This window comes from Nanorana parkeri, unplaced genomic scaffold (assembly GCF_000935625.1).
Source record: "Nanorana parkeri isolate BGI_ZX_2015 unplaced genomic scaffold, ASM93562v1 scaffold1325, whole genome shotgun sequence".
Taxonomy (NCBI): domain Eukaryota; kingdom Metazoa; phylum Chordata; class Amphibia; order Anura; family Dicroglossidae; genus Nanorana; species Nanorana parkeri.
The window spans coordinates 224,976-244,131 of record NW_017307593.1 but is presented as its reverse complement, the minus strand read 5'-3'; the positions used below and the strand labels follow the sequence as shown (position 1 = coordinate 244,131).

Here is a 19,156-nt window from a genome sequence, read left to right as displayed (position 1 = left end):
CGACCTGTGACAGTTTCATTGTAACAGGTCGGCTCAGATTATGAGGCTCAGTGAAAATCACTCACCTCATAATTCTCCTTTAAAGGTGTATTAATGGTATTTGTTATACATCATAATAATCTGAAAGTTGGAGCGTGGTGTATTTGGCTACATTCACCACTGGGGGCAGAATGCTCCAACAGTGAAACAGGAAGCTGCAAAAACAACTAAATCCCTATAAATACTATAACAGGTGAAAGAAATGGGGGATCCCAAAAGCAGGGAAACCGAAGTGATCCAGACCTGACAATTTATTAACAAAGCAAACCAACATATAGAACACAAACATCTTGTTTGATCCAATGTGTGTGTTCTATATGTTGGTTTTCATATGAATTAACCATTTTCTTTCAGTTTCTTGCATAGATATTGCATTGATCATCTATGTAGGATACACGGAGTAGCTTTTCAGATCATGTGAAATGTGATCCTGTTTTTAAATATGCTTTGTTAATAAATGTTGCTATTTTTATAGATATTAGTTTGTAAGTGAGGTATTCCCAGGGAGTGTATCCCTTTGGGGGATATTTCTTCTTAAATACTATAATATATAGGGATGCAACAATATATCGGCCGAAAATTGCACTTTTAGCTAAAATGCCGAAAGTCTAATTTTCCTGCCGACTTCCGACATCAGTGCATCCCTGCTTCCTTTCCTCCCCACTGGGCGCTGCTCTGTGTCCCAGCAGGGAGGAGAGAAAGTGCGACAGCCGGCCGAGCGCTGCGGGAGGAGAGCGCTGTGAGCGGCCGGCATCTCTCCTCCTACACTGCTCAGCCTCCTATCACAGTCTGGCAGAGCGGTGTGGGGGCGGAGACAGCCCGCGCTGTCACAGGAGGCTGAGCTCTCCTCCCTGCACCGCCTCGCCCAGCCTCCTGTGACAGAGTGTCAGAGAGGAGAGCGAGGTACAAACTCAGCGTTCAGTGAACGCTGACTGTGGGATAATTGAGGATATGGTATGGTTACTATATCCTCAATTATGAATGAATGGGAAGTGCTCCACATCACCTCCTGTGCATTCATAGTTGTAGTTACAGTAAATACACAATGTTCTCAAGTTATGAATGAACAGGAACACTCAGTATGGAGGATTCCTGTTCATTGATAGCAGGAGATACAGAAAAAGAGATTGAGACTTTGTGTCCTCAATCTCTTTTTCTATTTTAAAAGGCAAATATCAGGGGTCTGTTTAGACCCACTAATAATTTACATAAGCCCCTAAACGTAAATAACAATATGTAATAAAAATGAAAAAAAAAAAAAAAGAAGGATTTGAAAAAAATTCAAATAAACATTTTTGGTTTCGGCCTGACAATTTTTATTTTGGATTCGTTTCGGTTTTGAAATTTCCATTTCGGTGCACCTGTAATAATATTCAAATTAACTTTCTAGCTTATCCTGCAACCAGCTGAGAAAAAGCCTGATATTACTTCCAAATAAAGCAACACACAGGACTAAAGGAGAATTTAAACAGACATTTCCATTGATGAACAAATTATTTACCAATGGAGTTACTCTGTGCAATGTATACCTACGTACAGCATACAGCTTCTCCTGGTTTATCTTTAAGTATACTGAAAAAAAAGGATGTATATTTCTGCATACTGGAAAAAAAAATGTGACATCTGTATTCCTTTTCTTGGAGTACATTACATGACCCAAGATGGTATTTAGGAAACATAGGGTTATGCTGCCACCCCTCACCCTAGGAGATTGGAATTTCCACAAGGGGGCTTCATAACCCTACATTCCCAAATACCATCCTGTGTCCTGTTATATCTGATAAAACAAAGTGTGTTTCCTTTCCCATACAGTTTTTAGCCATCTTTCTAGAAAAGTAAGTTGACGCAAGCTGCCTTCTCTCTGGATACTAGATGCAGCATACCCACTTATTATTTCATTGTGATTAATACAGAAGAATGTGTTTTGTACATGTAGTACACAAACCTGTATGATAGAATGTTCCACAGGCCCTGCCATTTATAAGGTTTCATAGACAGCCACTTAAGGGTCTTCATACCACAGTAAATTCCAAATCCATTACAAACCAAAACGTCCATTATCCACTGGAAGGGAAGGAAAAAGATGAATACCTCTACATTTCAGCTTATAAAACAAATAATATACGCTAATATAGACTGGCATTTTTCAGAGAGACGTATGGCAGATTCATTTGAAATGTAAAACTTATCATTATGTGTTAAAAACAACCCGTGGAGCTTCAATAGATTGTTGGAGACATTTTTTATATCCCGGATCGGTTTCCCATCCAGGCAATAAAATGGTGCAACCTGGGACAGATTCATGTAACTGGCCGGTAAGATGTATATGAACAGGTTGCAGTTGCCTCAGATTTTTGCCTGACACAATATTAACACGCGACACATATCTTTCTCCAACATGGAAAAAGTCTTATTTATTATCTCCATTTTTACGATCAGTCATAATGGGGTATTTCTTCATGAATTTGTTGCAGCCATAACGCAGGAATGTAAACGTGTTGTCCATAAGTACTACCTAAAATTTGTTGCACGACTTTCATTTCACACTTCAAATTTAACTGTTGGCGCTGATCCCAATGGTATTTCAAATTTGGTAGAGACTTTCGTCTTAAGAGGCCGCTCTGTATGCTAGGCGGTGCATAAAGTTAGAGCACCATAAAGACAGTACTAAGTTCAGTATAGAGCTTTTTGGTCTGCAGGAACATTTTGATATTCATAGAGACTAATACATCTATACCAGAGTTATTACTTTTAATTCTAATTTTTCTTCAATTAAACTCAATTATTCCAGTGCAATGAACACATTTTGGTGGTTATGGTTAGCAGAGAGAACCCATGTGACCTAGTCGGCCTAAAAAGTTGGTAGAGAAGATGTATAAAAAAACTAAACGGAGTATTGTAGTATGCGATGATACCTTTCTTATTGGACTAACAAAATATATAAAAGTCAAGCTTTCGAGAGTCAACCTCTCTTTTTCAGGTCAGAAGCAATACTAATCAACATGACGTTTACCACTTAAAGCAAGATTAAGTTGTTAGGGAGGGGGGGTGAGTGGGGTGTCAAATGTTGGACCTGGGAGTAAAGAATGTATCCTGATAACTAGAACACAGAACAAATAAACATAGGATGACCAATAAATCCTAAACAGATCAGGGATATACAACATACATGAATATTATTATGTTCTGTATATTCATGAAAAGTTCTGGTAGTGTGTTAAGAAAACCAGAATCCACATTAAGTCCCTCCTTTATGGAATTGAAATGTAAAATAATTTTTATTTTGAATGTTTTTCTTTCATGGGAGTATCCCATTGCCTTATGGGACCAGGAAGGAATTTTGTTTTCCTGTTGGAGCAAATTGAATCATTAATGCTTTATAGGGGTTTTTTGCCTTCCTCTGGATCAAGATTGGGTAATTGTGGGCATGGCGTTCCGTTTAGGCTTTTAATTTTTTTCATATCTCTATAAGTTGAACTCGATGGACATGTGTCTTTGTTCAACCTGACTATGTAACTAGCTCTAAGTAATAATGCAATTTGGTTATTTTCACAATTGTCCTGTTGATTCATGTAAATATGTACTTTAGTGATACACCCATTTTAAAACAAATCAGCTGTTAGGAAAAAAGAAAAAAAAAAAACTACTGGCATTCTTTAACCACTTCAAGACCAGGTGTTTAGACCCCCTTCCTGGCCAGGCCATTTTTCAGTGTTCAGCGCTGCGATACTTTGACTGACGTTTATTCCGTCATGCAACGCTGTACTGAAATGAATTTTATACCATTTTTTGGGGACAGATAGGGCTTTATTTTGGTGGTATTTAATCACCACTGGGGTTCAGCATCTTACAGGTATATGCATTTTTTTAGTGAGCACATATTTTGCATAATTATCTCTGCGTTTGCAATTCTACTACTTGTAGGTATAAAGATTTGTAGATTAGCAACTGCAATTCATCTTACAGCTTAACAACTATTAAGATAAGATACCGACCACATTAGGAAAGATTGTTTTCCCCTGAGTTTGCTGAATTATGTAGCTGAATTGTGAGAAGGAGCAGTAAAGCACTACCATGAGTACCATTGAAAACATCAGCAGAATAAAACCATGTTACCCCACCTGCAAAAGTCTTGAAAAATGTGAGATCGGTGCCTACCACCCACACCCCCCTTTTTCCTTATCTCCTCTTACTTTTTTTTAGTCTATGTTCTCATCATAAAAAATACTCACCTGCCCAGCATTGTTCCAATGTGAAGCACCACCACAGCCTGGGTCCGGCACCCCCTTTTTCTATGGCGTCATTGGTAGCCTGATGTCTCTGCCAGGTTCTGCAGCCAGCCCCCCAATGTCACAGGACTAGGTCTGCTCACTGGGTGCTGCAAGCCTTTAGGTCCTGCAGCTTTCCAGATTACGTGACTTTCACTGTCCCAGGAGGCTGCAGTAGCAAGGATAAGACATTCTCATCTAGGAGAGAACAGTGACAGGGCCAACCAAAACGTATTTTTTAAAATGTAATTGATTTTAGGGGGAATTGCAGAGAGCTAAAACTTTAAGTATCTTTATCCACTTCTAGACCAATAAATGCACAATTTCAATAAAAACAGACATGGCCAAAGCTGCTAAACAGAGCAGTATGTAGGTGAGGCAGCAGTGGCTGAGAGGCAATCCTACTTACATGATCCCACCAGCATTCACTAAAATTGGGCAGCTGGTGCTCCAGGCTGTATTCCAGGAACTCAAACATCACACTGATCATCATACACATCCACCAGTCTCTTATCATTAGTGTCTATGAGTGAACAAGAAATAGACATGTCAGTTCAGGTACAATTCAAGCTGCTTTGTACTGTCATTCACATAATAGCAGCAGCAATCTGGGCTATAATACACAAGTGACTCTTAACCACAGTAATGTGCAAATAAAAATCTCACCACTCCTGTCCCACAAGTAACAGATTGTTCATGTCTATGGCACGTCACTGCGTCCCATGATAACACATTAAGCTTTAAAAAAAGGTCATTGCCAGAAATCAGCTGCTCAAAATAACATGGACTTTGATTTACTAAAGAAGTTGAAAGTCTTCAATCAAACATTGTGTGAATATTTATTAATTATCTGGATAGGTGAAAATCAAATTTCTTTGATTTTCCTTCGAATACCCAATCATGTCCAAAAACTTTTGCCAGGATTGGACAACTGAAGCGAATATTTACACAATTTTCTAAGTGAAGAATCTCAACTTCTTTAGTAAATCAGCTTTTATTGCCTGTGTAGTACACAGTCATGGCGGCCAAGTGGTTTGCACTTATGTTTTTTTCAGGGGCCTTCGGTTCAAATGCCACCAGAGACCCCATCTGTATGAATTTGTATTGCATTTGTACATTTCTGTAATAAAAATCAATGCTATATCGTTATAAAATAAGTTAAGCAATTAGGAAAAGATAGAATTGCTAGCAGGCCAATGTTTGTGTGCCAAGTGGTACTGAATGCCAGAATAAGTCATCATCAATCATGCATGGTAGTTATATCGCTGGCCTTCCTATGGCCAAAGAACTAAGACACTAGCAGTGGAAAATGCTTCAGTGAAGATGGCAGCAGCACGAGTGTGTGCAAAGCGGTCATTGCTGGAGCAGGACAAATTTAAAGGTAAGTTTGCTATAAAGTGCAAGTATGCCACGCATGTTTGCACATTATTGCAGGCACTCCCAGTAGAATTCCCCCACCCACCTCCGTTCTGCTTTAACATAATTTGTGCATGGCAAGATCTTTGCTTTGTCACAACTTACTTTTATGTACCAACCAAGAAAATGAGCAGGTACAAATCCATCCACCTTATCCTGAAAAACATTTAAAACAGATTGTTATATGAATTGCATACAATAATGTGAAGAAATCACAGCAAAATACTAAAGCAGCACAGCGACTTAGAAATTAGCACGTATGGTTTCTACCACTGGGGTCCATGGTTTGAACGTCAGCCAGGAGACTACATGCATGTTGTTTGCATGTTCTCCCTGTGCTTTTGTGGGTTTCCTCTGGGTACTCTGGTTTCCTACCATACTCCAAAGACATGCTGGAAGGTTAATTGGTCCAAAGTAGTAGTTCTGCAATTTTCCCTAGCATGTATGTGCTGGTCTAAAAATCTCAACTGCAGCAGGTGCAGGTACACCAAAGATTGCAATGAGGTCATGGTAGTATTCGGTCTGCTGTGCAGGGGGTGAGGGACATAAGGTGTCAGGTAGCCTCATCTTCACAGCATTGCAAGAGCCTGCAGAATGTCTTATGTCAATATCAACTATCTGTAGGTATGTTTTATGTGCTTAGGCATGTTCTCCCCCCTTATACCAGTGATGGTCAACATACTTTATATAGGGGGGCATCAGATGTGGCCCCCTACATCACCAATATTCACATAATAGTAAATGTAATGCTACAGAAAGTTGTCAGAGGCTGAAGGCATGCAGCAGAAAGTTAAGAGACTACAGGCATGCCATAAGAGGATTAGACTATAGAGGTCCTACAGGAGATGGTCAGAGACCGCAGACATACTATAGGAGTTGTTGGACACCATGGACATGCTTCAGCAGACAGACTGGAAACACATTAAATGAGACTGCTAGAGATCACTATTATATCCCCTTAAGAAGTTAATGTTACCACATTTTTTCCCCCACAGCCCTCTTAAAAGAATATTTATGGCACATTTGATATTTATCTTGGCAAGATCCATTATAAAAGCTCAGAGGAAAAGAAAAAAAGAAAAAAGGGCCGCACAGCACAGAAAAAAAAATAACAGTGTGAAAGAAAAAACCCAAACAATGAACTACTAAAGTCCAATCTTAAATCCTTTTTCTTTCACTGGCCCCAGTATGCACCAAAATAGACTGCAGGGCCCTGAAGACCAGTCAGAAGGAGCCAAAGGGCCACATGCATCCCCCAGGCTGCAGATTGGGCACCAGGGCCTTATACTGTATGACTGTCTTAAGAGTGTGTGCCTTTTTACCATATGCTGTGAAGAGGATGCTCATGAAGATAAAAAGTACTGTCCGAGAATGCATATAATGGGGTGACTCAAATCAACAATAAGGATTAACGAGGCATCACATTTCATAGGAGTTCCTGTCTTTATATCGGACAGAACATGTACAAGCTTTGGTCAGTTGGGTCATGCATTCCAAGGCTAATGTGTTTATTTTTGTAAGCGTTTATCCTGTTTAGGAAACCGGTTCTGGGTGAAGACAGATGAGAACTATTTACAAGCTACTAATACAGTACAAAACAATAAACTAAAACTGGCAGAGTAAATGTCACAGTCTGCCAATTGTCCTGTGTATGAAATAAAACTGACTTGCACACAAAGTAAATATCTGCTCATAATGCGAAAGTCAGAAGCACCCGAATTTGTGCAGGAAGGCCTGATCTTATCATATATGGTCAGCCTGAAACGCAAGGCCATTGCTTTTTTTAATTATCTTAAAATGTGAAATGTGGATCTGTGACTGACAGTTGCCGGCTAGTGTATAGTGGAGAGAGCCGTTTACTTTCCCCTTCTACTCTCCTCATCTATTCGCAAAAAGCCTTGTATTCATCTCAGTTAAAGGGTAGATCAGCTTTAAAAATATAAAACTGAAAAAAAATATTAAAAAAATTAATAAAGCATATATAATTGTCGCACAAATTCATGTTGTCATTTACTGTTATTCAAAATCACCTTTCCATTTAAAACTGTAGCCGCTGTAATGTTCTAAATCTGTCCAAAAAAAATAAATCCAATATGGCAACCTGGAGGCGTTCTGTACAGTTTGTGTATGAACGCCCCCAGAAATGTCGCTTCGTTGATTGGCTGACTGATGTTCCCAGAAGTCTGCACTAAGATACAAGTATAATTGCAATAGGAATTTCATTTTAGGTGAGATACTCCCTAAGGGTAATTACTACCAAAGGGATGCTTCACATTGCACCTTTCCTCATTAGAATACTGAAAGTGCACCAGGTGGTTATAATGAACCTTTCAGGAATCAGTTTGGAAAGGACACGGTGAAACGAACTGCTATTGCTTCAGAACAGAAATAGGTAGGAGACTGCAACTAAGTGTGTTAAAGTCCTTGTAATGTACACAGATCACCCAGCGAGGATTGATTTTTCTCTCTCAACAAAAGTGGAATTACTCTTTAATACAAGGCATTCTGTGAATGGATGAGGGGCAAGGAGGGGGCAGGTAAACCACTGGATCTCCTTCTCATCCATTCACTGAACACCTTGTGAAAAGAATAAACCACTTTTTGTGACTGGGAGGAGGGAGTGCGACTGAATCCTTCTTCCCTCTACACTAGCCGTGACTGTTTGAGCAGTGAAAGCTCATAGCTGACAGTAGTATCCGAGAAATAAAAATAAAACTTCCAGCATTCCCAGCTGCCCTATGGATGTAGTTGACAAAGCATTACACTAAACTTCCTTGGACCAATTACAATTAGAAAAAGTACTTTTTTTTCCTTCAGTTCCACTTTAAGTGTGCTAAGCAGAACTCTGAAAATGTACCGTTTGCATTGAATAATACCAGTTCAGATACCAGTGCAGATACTTGGCATTTTCACAAGAACTACCAGGGTTGCAGCGGTTGCAGCTGGGACCTGGCTCTGGCACTCCACCACTGTCTGGAAATCATTAGTCTGTATTGTTTTAGAAAAATTGTCACGACAACAAAAATGTATCAGTACTTGGGCAAGTATCAGTACTTGTAAAAATAGTATTGGTGCATCTCTTTATATATTTATAAAAAACCAGACTATTTTTAATACACATTATTCACCTCAAGGCAGAACTCGGGGGGGAAAATATTCTTAACCGTTGCAAAGGGGTTCCCCCCCACACTACAAGGGTTGTTTTGGTCTATGTACGAAAACCAACATACAGTTGACTGAACCTCGGCGCCGACTTGCTCTGACTGGTCCCTTTCTGCCTCGCCCTCTCCCTAAGAGAACACCCGAACAGACCCAGCAACTCAACAGCTGCCGGTTCTGTTCATTCGAAGATGTTCCAACCGGCTCCTTCGATCAGCCGATTGAGGGATGACAGCTGAAAGGGTGCCGACAGGAGCACCCACTGTGCGAATTACCTGAACAGACTCAGCAACTCATTGGCTGCCGGCTCTGTTCGTTCAAAGAATTTGCGACCAGCTCCTTTGATCAGCTGATTGAGGGTGTAGAAAAATAGCCATTGATCCTGACAGATATCCAGCTTCAAACTTTGTGATCTTGCTTCCTCTGCTGCACTGACAACCCAGAGTTGTCAGCTCTCCTCCTGTGGACTACAGAAAACCTCCACCTTAATCTACAGTAATGGAGAGAGATGTTCTGTAGTCCAGCAAGAAGAACTGGACAGGGCTGACTTACTATTTTAGTGTAAGGCAGTGTGTATATTTTTGTAATGGCACTATTATTAAAGACATAAAACATGGGGAAATGAGCATGTATTGCAAAGATGTACTAGATTGTAAGCTCTCACAAGCATGGCCCTCCTACCTCCTGTACTGAAATTGTATTGTTAATTGTAATGTCTCTTTCAATTTTGTAAAGTGCTGCACACACTGTTGGCGCTATATAAACCCTGTACAATAATAAACTGAATTTTTTCCCCATACAAGTTATGTCATAAATATTAGATCAGAGTTCAAAACTGGCCGATCTCCCCCTTCAACAGAGATGCGGACAAATGCCTAGACAGACAGACAGACAGACAGACAGACAGACAGACAGACAGTAATTTATACAACAAACGGAATGTTACAGCTTCTGCTAACCTTTATTATATAATGTAAAAAAAACTTTTTTTTTTCAAAATTTTCTGTAATTTTTCCTAATTATAATAAAAAATAAAAACCCCAGTGGTGATTAAATACCACCGAAATAACGCCCTATCTGTCCCCAAAAAATGGTATAAAATTCATTTCAGTACAGCGTTGCATGACGGAATAAACGTCAGTCAAAGTATCGCAGCGCTGAACACTGAAAAATGGCCTGGCCAGGAAGGGGGTCTAAACACCTGGTCTTGAAGTGGTTAAAAAAAGGTTGAAATGCTTTTCCTGGAGAAAATGCTGCTCCAGGCACCTTTCAGTGCTGGCCACGTGTGCGAAAGCCAGGGTAATTGGTCATAATCTTTAATGAAAGGGATGATTATTCAGCCTGAACTCTTACCCCCCTCCTCCTCTCTCATGCCCCGAACAAGCACTTAAGAGTGTAGCCAACCTTGAAGGGAGCAGCATTTTCTTCATGAAAGTATTTCAGCCCATTACTGTTAACTTATTCATTCCAGTTAAGTATTAACACAGCTTTCTATGGGGAAGTGCCTATTTTAAGTCTTGCTTCAATGCTTGGTGTCCCTTCTTGTTCTCCTAAAGTAGACCCTTGGTATAAGAAACATGTAGAGTCTAGATTGCAGCCTACACACCACAAAAGTGGAAAAAGTGGTTTTGGAGTAAGCTGGTGCCTTGAAAGTCTGTAGTTTCACATGAATTGTACATGTAAATACACTGCGTGGCAGTACCTGGATTTAGCTAACAAAATAGGTCAGAGCCTTCCACTGGATAATCTCTACAGCAGTGGTTCTCAACCTTTCTACCCCTTGGTAACATTTGCCAAGTTGTGGTGACCCCCAACGGTAAAATTTAGGGATGACGCGGCTGCTGCAGCGACATCTGGCGGCGTGGCGGGAGAACTGACACTGCTGCACTAGGACTTGATGAAGCTTACAAGCTCACAGGGACAGACACACACACAAACACTGTGACAGACACACACACATTCAATGACACACTGACAAACACAATGACACTGACAAACACAGTGACACACACACATACAATGACACACATACAATGACACACTTACATACAATGACACACTGACAAACACAGTGACACACATACAATGACACACACACATACAATGACACACTGACAAACACAGTGACACATACAATGACACACATACATACAATGATACACACATACATACAGACAAACAGACACACACACAGAGACTAGTACCTGCAGCTTGGGACCAGGAGGCAGTGAGGAGAGAGGAGAGAGGAGAGAACGGCTCCTCCCACAGTGCAGAGAGTGGCCCCGAGGAGGTAGTGTGAGGCTCCAGAGAAGGCACATGGCGGGGGACAGCTGGAGACACAGTGTGGGATGAGCGGCACCGAAGTCAGCACAGGGGGCGGAGATGAGATCATTACAGCAAAAGTCCGGTCCACTCAACTACATGATTACCGCCGGGTCTGCCTGTTTCAATATTGTGCTCCTCCCGGCCAGCCCGCTTATCGCTACCCGGCGGCCCCCCGTTGTTATGCCACTGACTCCCGGCGACCCCTGGCAAATTGTCATTCGACCCCCGAAGGGGTCCCGACCCACAGGTTGAGAACCGCTGCTCTACAGGCTCGGGAAGGTTATGTCCCCAAAATATGAGATCAGCTGTCTACCTGAATATACTGAATGGCCAGGTTTTTCCCCATCAATTTATTTTTTTCATCCCTGATGGCACATTGGGCATATTCCAAAATGACAATGGCAGGATTCATTGGGCTCAGATTGTGAAAGAGTGGTTCAGGGAACATGAGACATCATTGTCACACATGGATTGGGCCCCCGGAGAGTCCAGACCTTAAACCCATTGAGAATCTTTGGGATGTGCTGGAGAAGACTTTATACAGTTGTCCGACTCTCCCATCATCACTACAAGATCTTGGTGAAAAATTATGCAACTTTGGATGGCAATAAATATTGTGACATTGCGTAAGCTTATTGAAATGTTGCCACAGTGAATGCATGCTGCAATCAAAGCTAAAGGCGGCCCATCAAAATATTGAAGTGTGACTTTTTTGGCCAGGCATTGTATTACACAATTGTTTGGGATGGTGGTACAAAGCAACGGTTACATTTTGTGGGGATCCACATGCTTCCCAATTATTTTGTGCCGCTTTAAAGTTTTCCATAGGCAAAACAGTTTTTTGGGTATTTTTTTAGTTCTGGTTACGATTTTGAAACGCTGAAACCCTCTGTCATGTTTTAATTTTTTGATAAGTGCAAAAAATACCTGTTGATCCTGACAGAAATCCCAAGCAGTGTTATCAGCCCTGGCCAGGCCACCTCTGAACTTCAAAACAGCTCCCCTCTTTGTTATGAAAAGAGAAGAGGAGAGGAGGAGATGTTCTGTAGCCCAAGTCAGGAGAGAGCAGCCTTAGGGTGAAAATTCTGCTCCTTCATAGATCCAGTAAATGAGCGTCATCACCTAGGACAGGAAGTGTATTACTAGCAGGATCACCAGGTGAAAATAAAGGGTGGAAAAGAGCGCGCTAATACAGATGCCACATCTAAGAATTGATCAGCTGTAATATTAAATTTTTTGTTCTTGGGTTTAGATAAGGTTTAAACTCCACCTGGAACACTGTTTAGACGCCAAGTGTACATTGTACCTTCAATGTACTGCACTTGTAGTCCATTGACACTTCTTTCCCTCCATGTTACTGCATGTATGGTATGGACAAGTGTAACAGTCTGCATGAGCCAGAGCGTTGCACTGGTGATCTACTGATAACGGTTGCAATGTTTTACTGGCTCCTATGCAAAAACATAATAACTGCACATTATTTTCTTTTATGAAGTGTGCATTATTTTTTTACTAAAGGTGGAGTTTCTATCCAACTCTGAGACTCCCACGAAACCTGTTACGCAAGAGATTCATGCACTGCTGACCTCTTCCTTAATATGCTGGTTGCTTGACTGTCTCTGCCTTCAATAGTCACTGACCTGGAACCAGTATGCAGCCAGTGATTTGAGAATTCCCGATTTGGCTACTGGTCTCAGATCAGCAATTCAGAAAGCAATAAAGCCAGAGGGATCAGCATAAAATAAAATACCTGTTGCTTGTTCAATGTTGACTGCAGCTGACGCACTTGAGATGCATTTAAAAGGCAAGCCAATAATGAACATTGTCCAAGCATAATATTAATATTACAGCTATTCATATAGCACGGACAATATACGCTTGTGATTTGCACATTCACATTAGTCCCTGCCCTCACAGAGCTTACAATCTAAGGTCCCTATCACACATGCATACGTACGATGGCCAATTTAGACAGGAGCCAATTAACCTTCCAGCATGTCCTTGCATATAAGGCCTGACAGTATTAAAGGAGTTTAATTGAAGAAAAATTAATGAGGAGAGTGAAAATTACTCATCTTCATAGTTCTAGCCGACGTGTGACAATAAAACTGTCACACGTTGGCTCAATAGATCGAGAAATGAGCGAACGCATAGAGTCGCTCACTCACTTCTTGATCATCTCCCTGCAGAGAGCGGTGTCTGTCAGTCACCATTCCCCGCAGGGATTCCCCCCTCCCCGAGCGCTGACTGGAGGAACGGGCGGGTTTCAGCTTGCTCTGCCTAAGGGGAAAAACACTTACCCCTTAGTTCTCTTTTAAGGTAAATATATCCAATCACTACATTGAAAAGAACAAAATAGTAGTAATACAAAGTAATCAAAAACAGTAGTAATACAAAGCACAATGTCCTGTCAGGATAGACTTACCCATAAATTGTGAAAAGGGTCAGTCTTATTGCCAGGGTCATAGATAAGGCAATTTCCACCATAACCTCTTTCTGGGAGAGGAACACCCAATTTGGGGTCAATATACTTCATGAACTGCCTCCCATCATGTACAGTCTGCAAAAGTAAAAAAAAAAATTAAAAAAATTGTAAATAAAATACATAGCTTTTATTTAAAGTGTAAACACCAAAATTGTGACGGCCATTATTAATGTTTTCTTTCCAATATTTATTTAGCACTATCATAGTATCCAGAACAATTTGTTGTTCCCAGTTTAGGATTTCTGTCCCTGAATGGGCTCACAATCTAATGTCCCTACCAAATCATAAATGCATTGGAACTATAAAGGAAGGAAGTCTTGTCAACCAACCACGGTATTTATATGGACATCTGTTTTTCAGGGGGGGGGCTTGGCCCCTTAGTTCCAGTGAAGGAAACTCCTAAGGCATCAGCATACCAAGACATTTTGGACAATTTCATGCTCCCAACTTTGTAAGGAACAGTTTGGTGATGCTCTCTTCTTGTTAGAACATGACTGCGCACCAGTGCACAAAGCAAGGGCCATAAAGACATGGATGAGCGAGTTTGTGGTGGAGGAACCACTGTGACTGGCCTGCACAGAGTCCTGAGCTCAACCTGATAGAACACCTTTGGGATGAATTAGAGCGGAGACTGCGAGCCAGGCCTTCTCGTCCAACATCAGTACCTGATCTCGCAAATGCGCTTCTGGAAGAATGGTCAAACATTCCCATAGACTCGCTCCTAAACTTTGTGGACACCTTCCCAGAAGAGTTGAAGCTGTTAAAGGGCAAAGGGTGGGCAAACTCAATATTGAACCCTACGGACTAAGACTGGGATGCCATTAAAGTTCATGTGCGTGCAAAGGCAGGTGTACCAATACTTTTGACAATACAATGAATGTAGAGATATACATTTCCATTCTGGCTAACAATTATAAATGTTCCAATGTAAACCTGTTTTGCAGTGTTTCCCAGGAAACTAAAAACAAAAAAACTTAGACCAACTAATTTTTATTGCGGACGTCACTTATCAATTTACTGCAGTTTTTTAAATAAAGTAGACCGCACTTTAAAACCCAAGGACAGGGAAAGCAGTAAAAATAGGGCCGGCAGTGACACAATAAACGTTTAATGACTCTCACTAGAGCCTAATGACTTAACTCGTTTAAATATTTAAAGCCATGAAGTCAGCTATTATACAATTCTAAGACATTAGGGACAACCTGACTGCTGAAAGATTCATGTCTAAGAACTACCCAAGAACAACAGGCTAGTGGCTGAGAAATTCCACTCCATTAGAAATATAGCTTGGGCCATTTTGTGTCCCACTACCAAAATCGTCAGGGATGAAAATTCTCCTTTGGAACACAAGACAATGGAAGCAAGCTCATGTATGATCTTAGTTACATGAATTAGGGCCGGTTCACATCATATGCGTTAAGGTTGTGCTGGCTGTTTTTTCCAGCAGAGCCCGAAAGCAAGGCAAGACAATCTGCCTGGTCATGTATGAGATCAGTTCATGCCACTGTGTTCCAGAGGTGTGTGACTAAAAACAGTAGGGCATGCAGTACCTAAATCCCTTAACAAGTGTGTATAATGAAAAATATATGAAATCACATGATCGAGCAACTAACAATGGCCTGTGTGGCCCAGCCGGAAGCAGGTTTATAAAATATGCTTTGTGCGCAATAACGCAAACTCCCGTCTAAGCATAGGCCACAAAGCAAGTCTCGCCTTCATCCTCTGGTTACACTACAGTAATTCAAAATCTGCATTAGAACTATAGCTTGTATATAACTACCTACAGAGGCTGCCCACCACCATTTGTAGGGGTAAACATGAATTAGTAATTCACCTGCCCACCACCTTCAGACAGCTTCTGTAGAGCTAATTGAAGTGGCTGTAGCATCCCACTGCTTACACACCACCATCAGGGGGACATCTGGAGGCCACTCTAGCCTCTCCTGTCCAACCATTAACTTGAGGAGAGACACCTCTTTCCCTTATTCAAATAGCTGCTCTGGTGTCTACTGCCCGCCAATCATCTTCAGCAGACATCTTTCAGTTTTAAAAGCAAGTTGAGCGTCTTCCCTGCCTGCCACTTGGTGGGAGACACTGATTAAGTCTTGCTGCCCACCATCTTTAACAGGCTGCATGCAAGGTCCCAAGGAGTCTTCATGTCAAGCATGCCTGGCTTTAAATCCATCTAAAGCCAAAACTTTTTTTCCCCCCCATTTTGGATGGAGTAGGGATGGGTAAAAACCCTGACAGGTTTGTGTTTTTTGGTCATCTGACCAAAAGCCTCCTGCTCGACTAAAGAATCTGATTGAGCTGTCCACCAACATCTGGGACAAATACAAAACCTACAGCTTCAGGGCATGGTGACATAGAAGGCTGCATTCTGCATTACTTCTACACATTACAATGATCATTGGGGAGATTATCTAAATGTAAGCATGAAAAACGTCTAGTATGTTATGATTACCCACAAGTCTATATCAGGGTTAGGCAACCTCGGCATTCCAGCTGTGGTGAAATCGCATGAGGCAATGCAATACTGACAGCCACAGGCATGACTCCCAGAGGCAAAGGCATGACAGAATTTGTAGTTTCAACACAGCTGGAGTGCTATGGTTGCCCAACGCTAACCTATATAATACAAGATCCCTGGTCCCCATGGATATAGTAAACGCTTTCTATATGCAACATTTGTGATTAATAAACCATGAAGCTTAACAGAAAACAATCTAAGAAGGAAACATAAGAAGACTCGTGAAATGGCTTTTTAAACAGTTAGGCACAAATTATCATGCAAGGCTGTCTCTATCACAACACACAGTTACTGTACAAATGTAGGAAGTATTATTGGTCAAATTGTCACTGTATTCTAGAGCCAGCTAAATTACAACAGTTAAGTTCCAAATACAACTCAGGCAATTAAAACAGATCAATATTAACCAGAGCAGTTAACATACAATCAGCTTAAAGTGTATTTCTCACCTGAAAAAGAATGAAGATGAGGAACAGCTCATACACCACACTTACACAGAGCCAGAATCTCCAGTAAGCTGAAAATTACAAAAGCAGTTCAGCACATTAGTCTCAATGATAGGCATTACCAGTCACCAAAATGGTCATTCAATTGTTAAGAGTAAACATACACTAAAAGGTCAATATATTAAAGTAAACCTTCCGCAAACCCCGACTTAAAAAAAGCCGTTATTACCTTCAAGGAAAACATGTCAAAACAAGAGACACAAGGGGCATCCTGAAGAAAACCCGTGTATCAGCCACTCAGAGCAAAACAACAGCTTTGTTTTAATCCCCCCATCCACAGCAGCTTATACTTGCCTTCCTTGCGCTTTCCTATTTAGTGCCGGGAGCCACAGTAAATTCCCGGTACTTCCAGGTATGGTATAGCATGGGGCAATCAAAGCTGTCACAGGGAGCCCCAAGGCTTGTATGAGCTAGGACTCCAGTGACTTGTTACTTGCACAGGACTTTGCTTTCACTCTTGGTGGATGAAGGGATTTGTGGGGGGGATTGCACTGAAGACAAGTATAGGTGTCTGTGGAAATCTACAATAAAGTGAACCTATTGCTTTGCCCTGAATGAGCAAGGGACATATTCACTTTAACTTGAGCGTAAATCTCAACTGACTGGCCCCCGCTGTCAAGTGGCCCCACGTTCTCTGCAGATACAGCTTTCCTTTCTTTCTGTACTCTTCACCAGTAACCAACATGGACCACCATTATATGTCAGGCATTACTGCACTTACTTTGATTTTCAGACAAACATCTTATGAAGTATTTTCAGGTCACATTGTCCCGAAAGCTTAAATTAATTAAGCGGAGTGTAGCAATTCCCACAATAAAAAAGCGAGCTAGAACCACAGCACACAGCTGGTGACCAAGCATGTGAAACACCTAGAGTTGTGCTGGATGTTTAAGTCAGGGCTGGACAAATCCCAGGAGCCTGGTCGCCAATGCTACTTTAATTTCCAGCTGGCATCTAATTTGACGTTTTCCGTTGTCAGTGGAGCTGGCTCCTAAATACAAATCTTGCTGGCTACTGCATTCCATAATAATTTGTCCACCCTGGCTTACATTTTTTGTAAGCCATAGCTCTTGGAGACAGTGCAGACATTACAAACCAATGTGGTATAGGAGAGCATAAACAAGGGCTTCTTTACTTATTTTTCTTGGATAATGACAGGGATTCTTTAAAGAAGAACCATAGGAGGAACTATTTCTTACCTTGAATATTGAGAGAACAACATCCTTATCCTACATTATGCACCCCCCTGGGACAAACCCACAGGCCACCCCGCCAGAGCGGGGCCGTCGTAGCCGACCCACCGCAGCGGGCCTGCATACGCTCGCTGGTCATCCAGGGGAGACTCCAAGGATCCTAGACATCCAGCCTGTCGCCCGGACAACAATTGCTAGAATATTCCTCTGAAAAAATCAGGAAGAAGCAGGTAAGAATACCGAGAAAAAATTCTTAGCTCCTTACTCCTGACGCTAGGCAAAAAACTGGAGACTTGTCAGCAGGTGGGGGGTTTGGCCACCGGCAGGGGCCGCCCCTAGGCTGTAATTGGTCTTTAGTTTTTTTGTGCCTAGCGTCCTTCTCCTGCAGGTGGCGATATTACCCTACAGTACATGATCTCCGATCTGTTCCCTGTGTCCTTCAATGAACGGGAGAGAAAAACATTTTTGGGGTCTGCACTACTTTAATTATTAAGATGGAGAAAAACTCATATCAGCATTCCTGAGTGACTCCCATATCCGCCTCTGCTGGTGATTCATACAAAATTAGATGAAAACCCCAATACTGCAAGATCTCACCCAATCACCATTTCTTTGGTTACCTGGCCACACCATTTTTATGAGGTTGCTGCTTTTATAGGTCTCTGTGCTAGTTGGCTAAAGTCCAACTCCATACAGAACATCTTATTTTGTTTTGGAAAGGGCAGAGAAGATTAGAACCAGTCTGCTTTTATTGTCTTGTTCCGTCAGGGCAGGAAGGGGTAAGAAATCTCTTTAGGGACACAGATGAAAGAAAAAGCTAATTTTTTTTGTAGAGAGGGGAAGGGAATCAAACTCCTGATTTTTTTTTGTTTCTCTGCTGACCTGGTAGAAAACACTCCACCTGTGTGCATGCTGGTCCCCAAGGGACAGGAAGTGAGGGAAAATCTCAATGAGATCACGGACAGAAACTCGCTATGCAAAACTTTAAAAGATGAGTAAAACGTTGTCTGGTTAGATTTAAAACGGTCCTCATCCTTCAGAGGTCCGAGGCACCCAACTAGTCTTGTTCTTTATTCCACAGGCACTACACATTCAGAATGAAAGATATTGACCCACAAGTTACACAAGTTTCCATGTTTTGTTGAAGTTTTGGCTCAAGTGTAAAGAAAGTAAAGATGTCATGTAATGGATTTCCAAATTATGTGGACAAAAGAGATGGATATATATATCTATTT

At 41.4% G+C, this 19,156-nt stretch overlaps 1 protein-coding gene across 1 annotated transcript in view; it reads right to left on the bottom strand.

Annotated features, from left to right (window-relative positions):
- The window catches only part of PTDSS2 (phosphatidylserine synthase 2), an 80,405-nt gene that overhangs the window by 11,150 nt on the left and 50,099 nt on the right, over positions 1-19,156 (bottom strand). The window contains exons 4-8 of the mRNA XM_018569362.1: positions 16,672-16,739; positions 13,633-13,767; positions 5,829-5,879; positions 4,717-4,830; positions 1,985-2,103 (exon numbers count right to left, since the gene is read on the bottom strand). Coding sequence (XP_018424864.1) covers positions 1,985-2,103; positions 4,717-4,830; positions 5,829-5,879; positions 13,633-13,767; positions 16,672-16,739 — 487 coding nt within the window. The remainder of the gene's footprint in view (positions 1-1,984; positions 2,104-4,716; positions 4,831-5,828; positions 5,880-13,632; positions 13,768-16,671; positions 16,740-19,156) is intronic.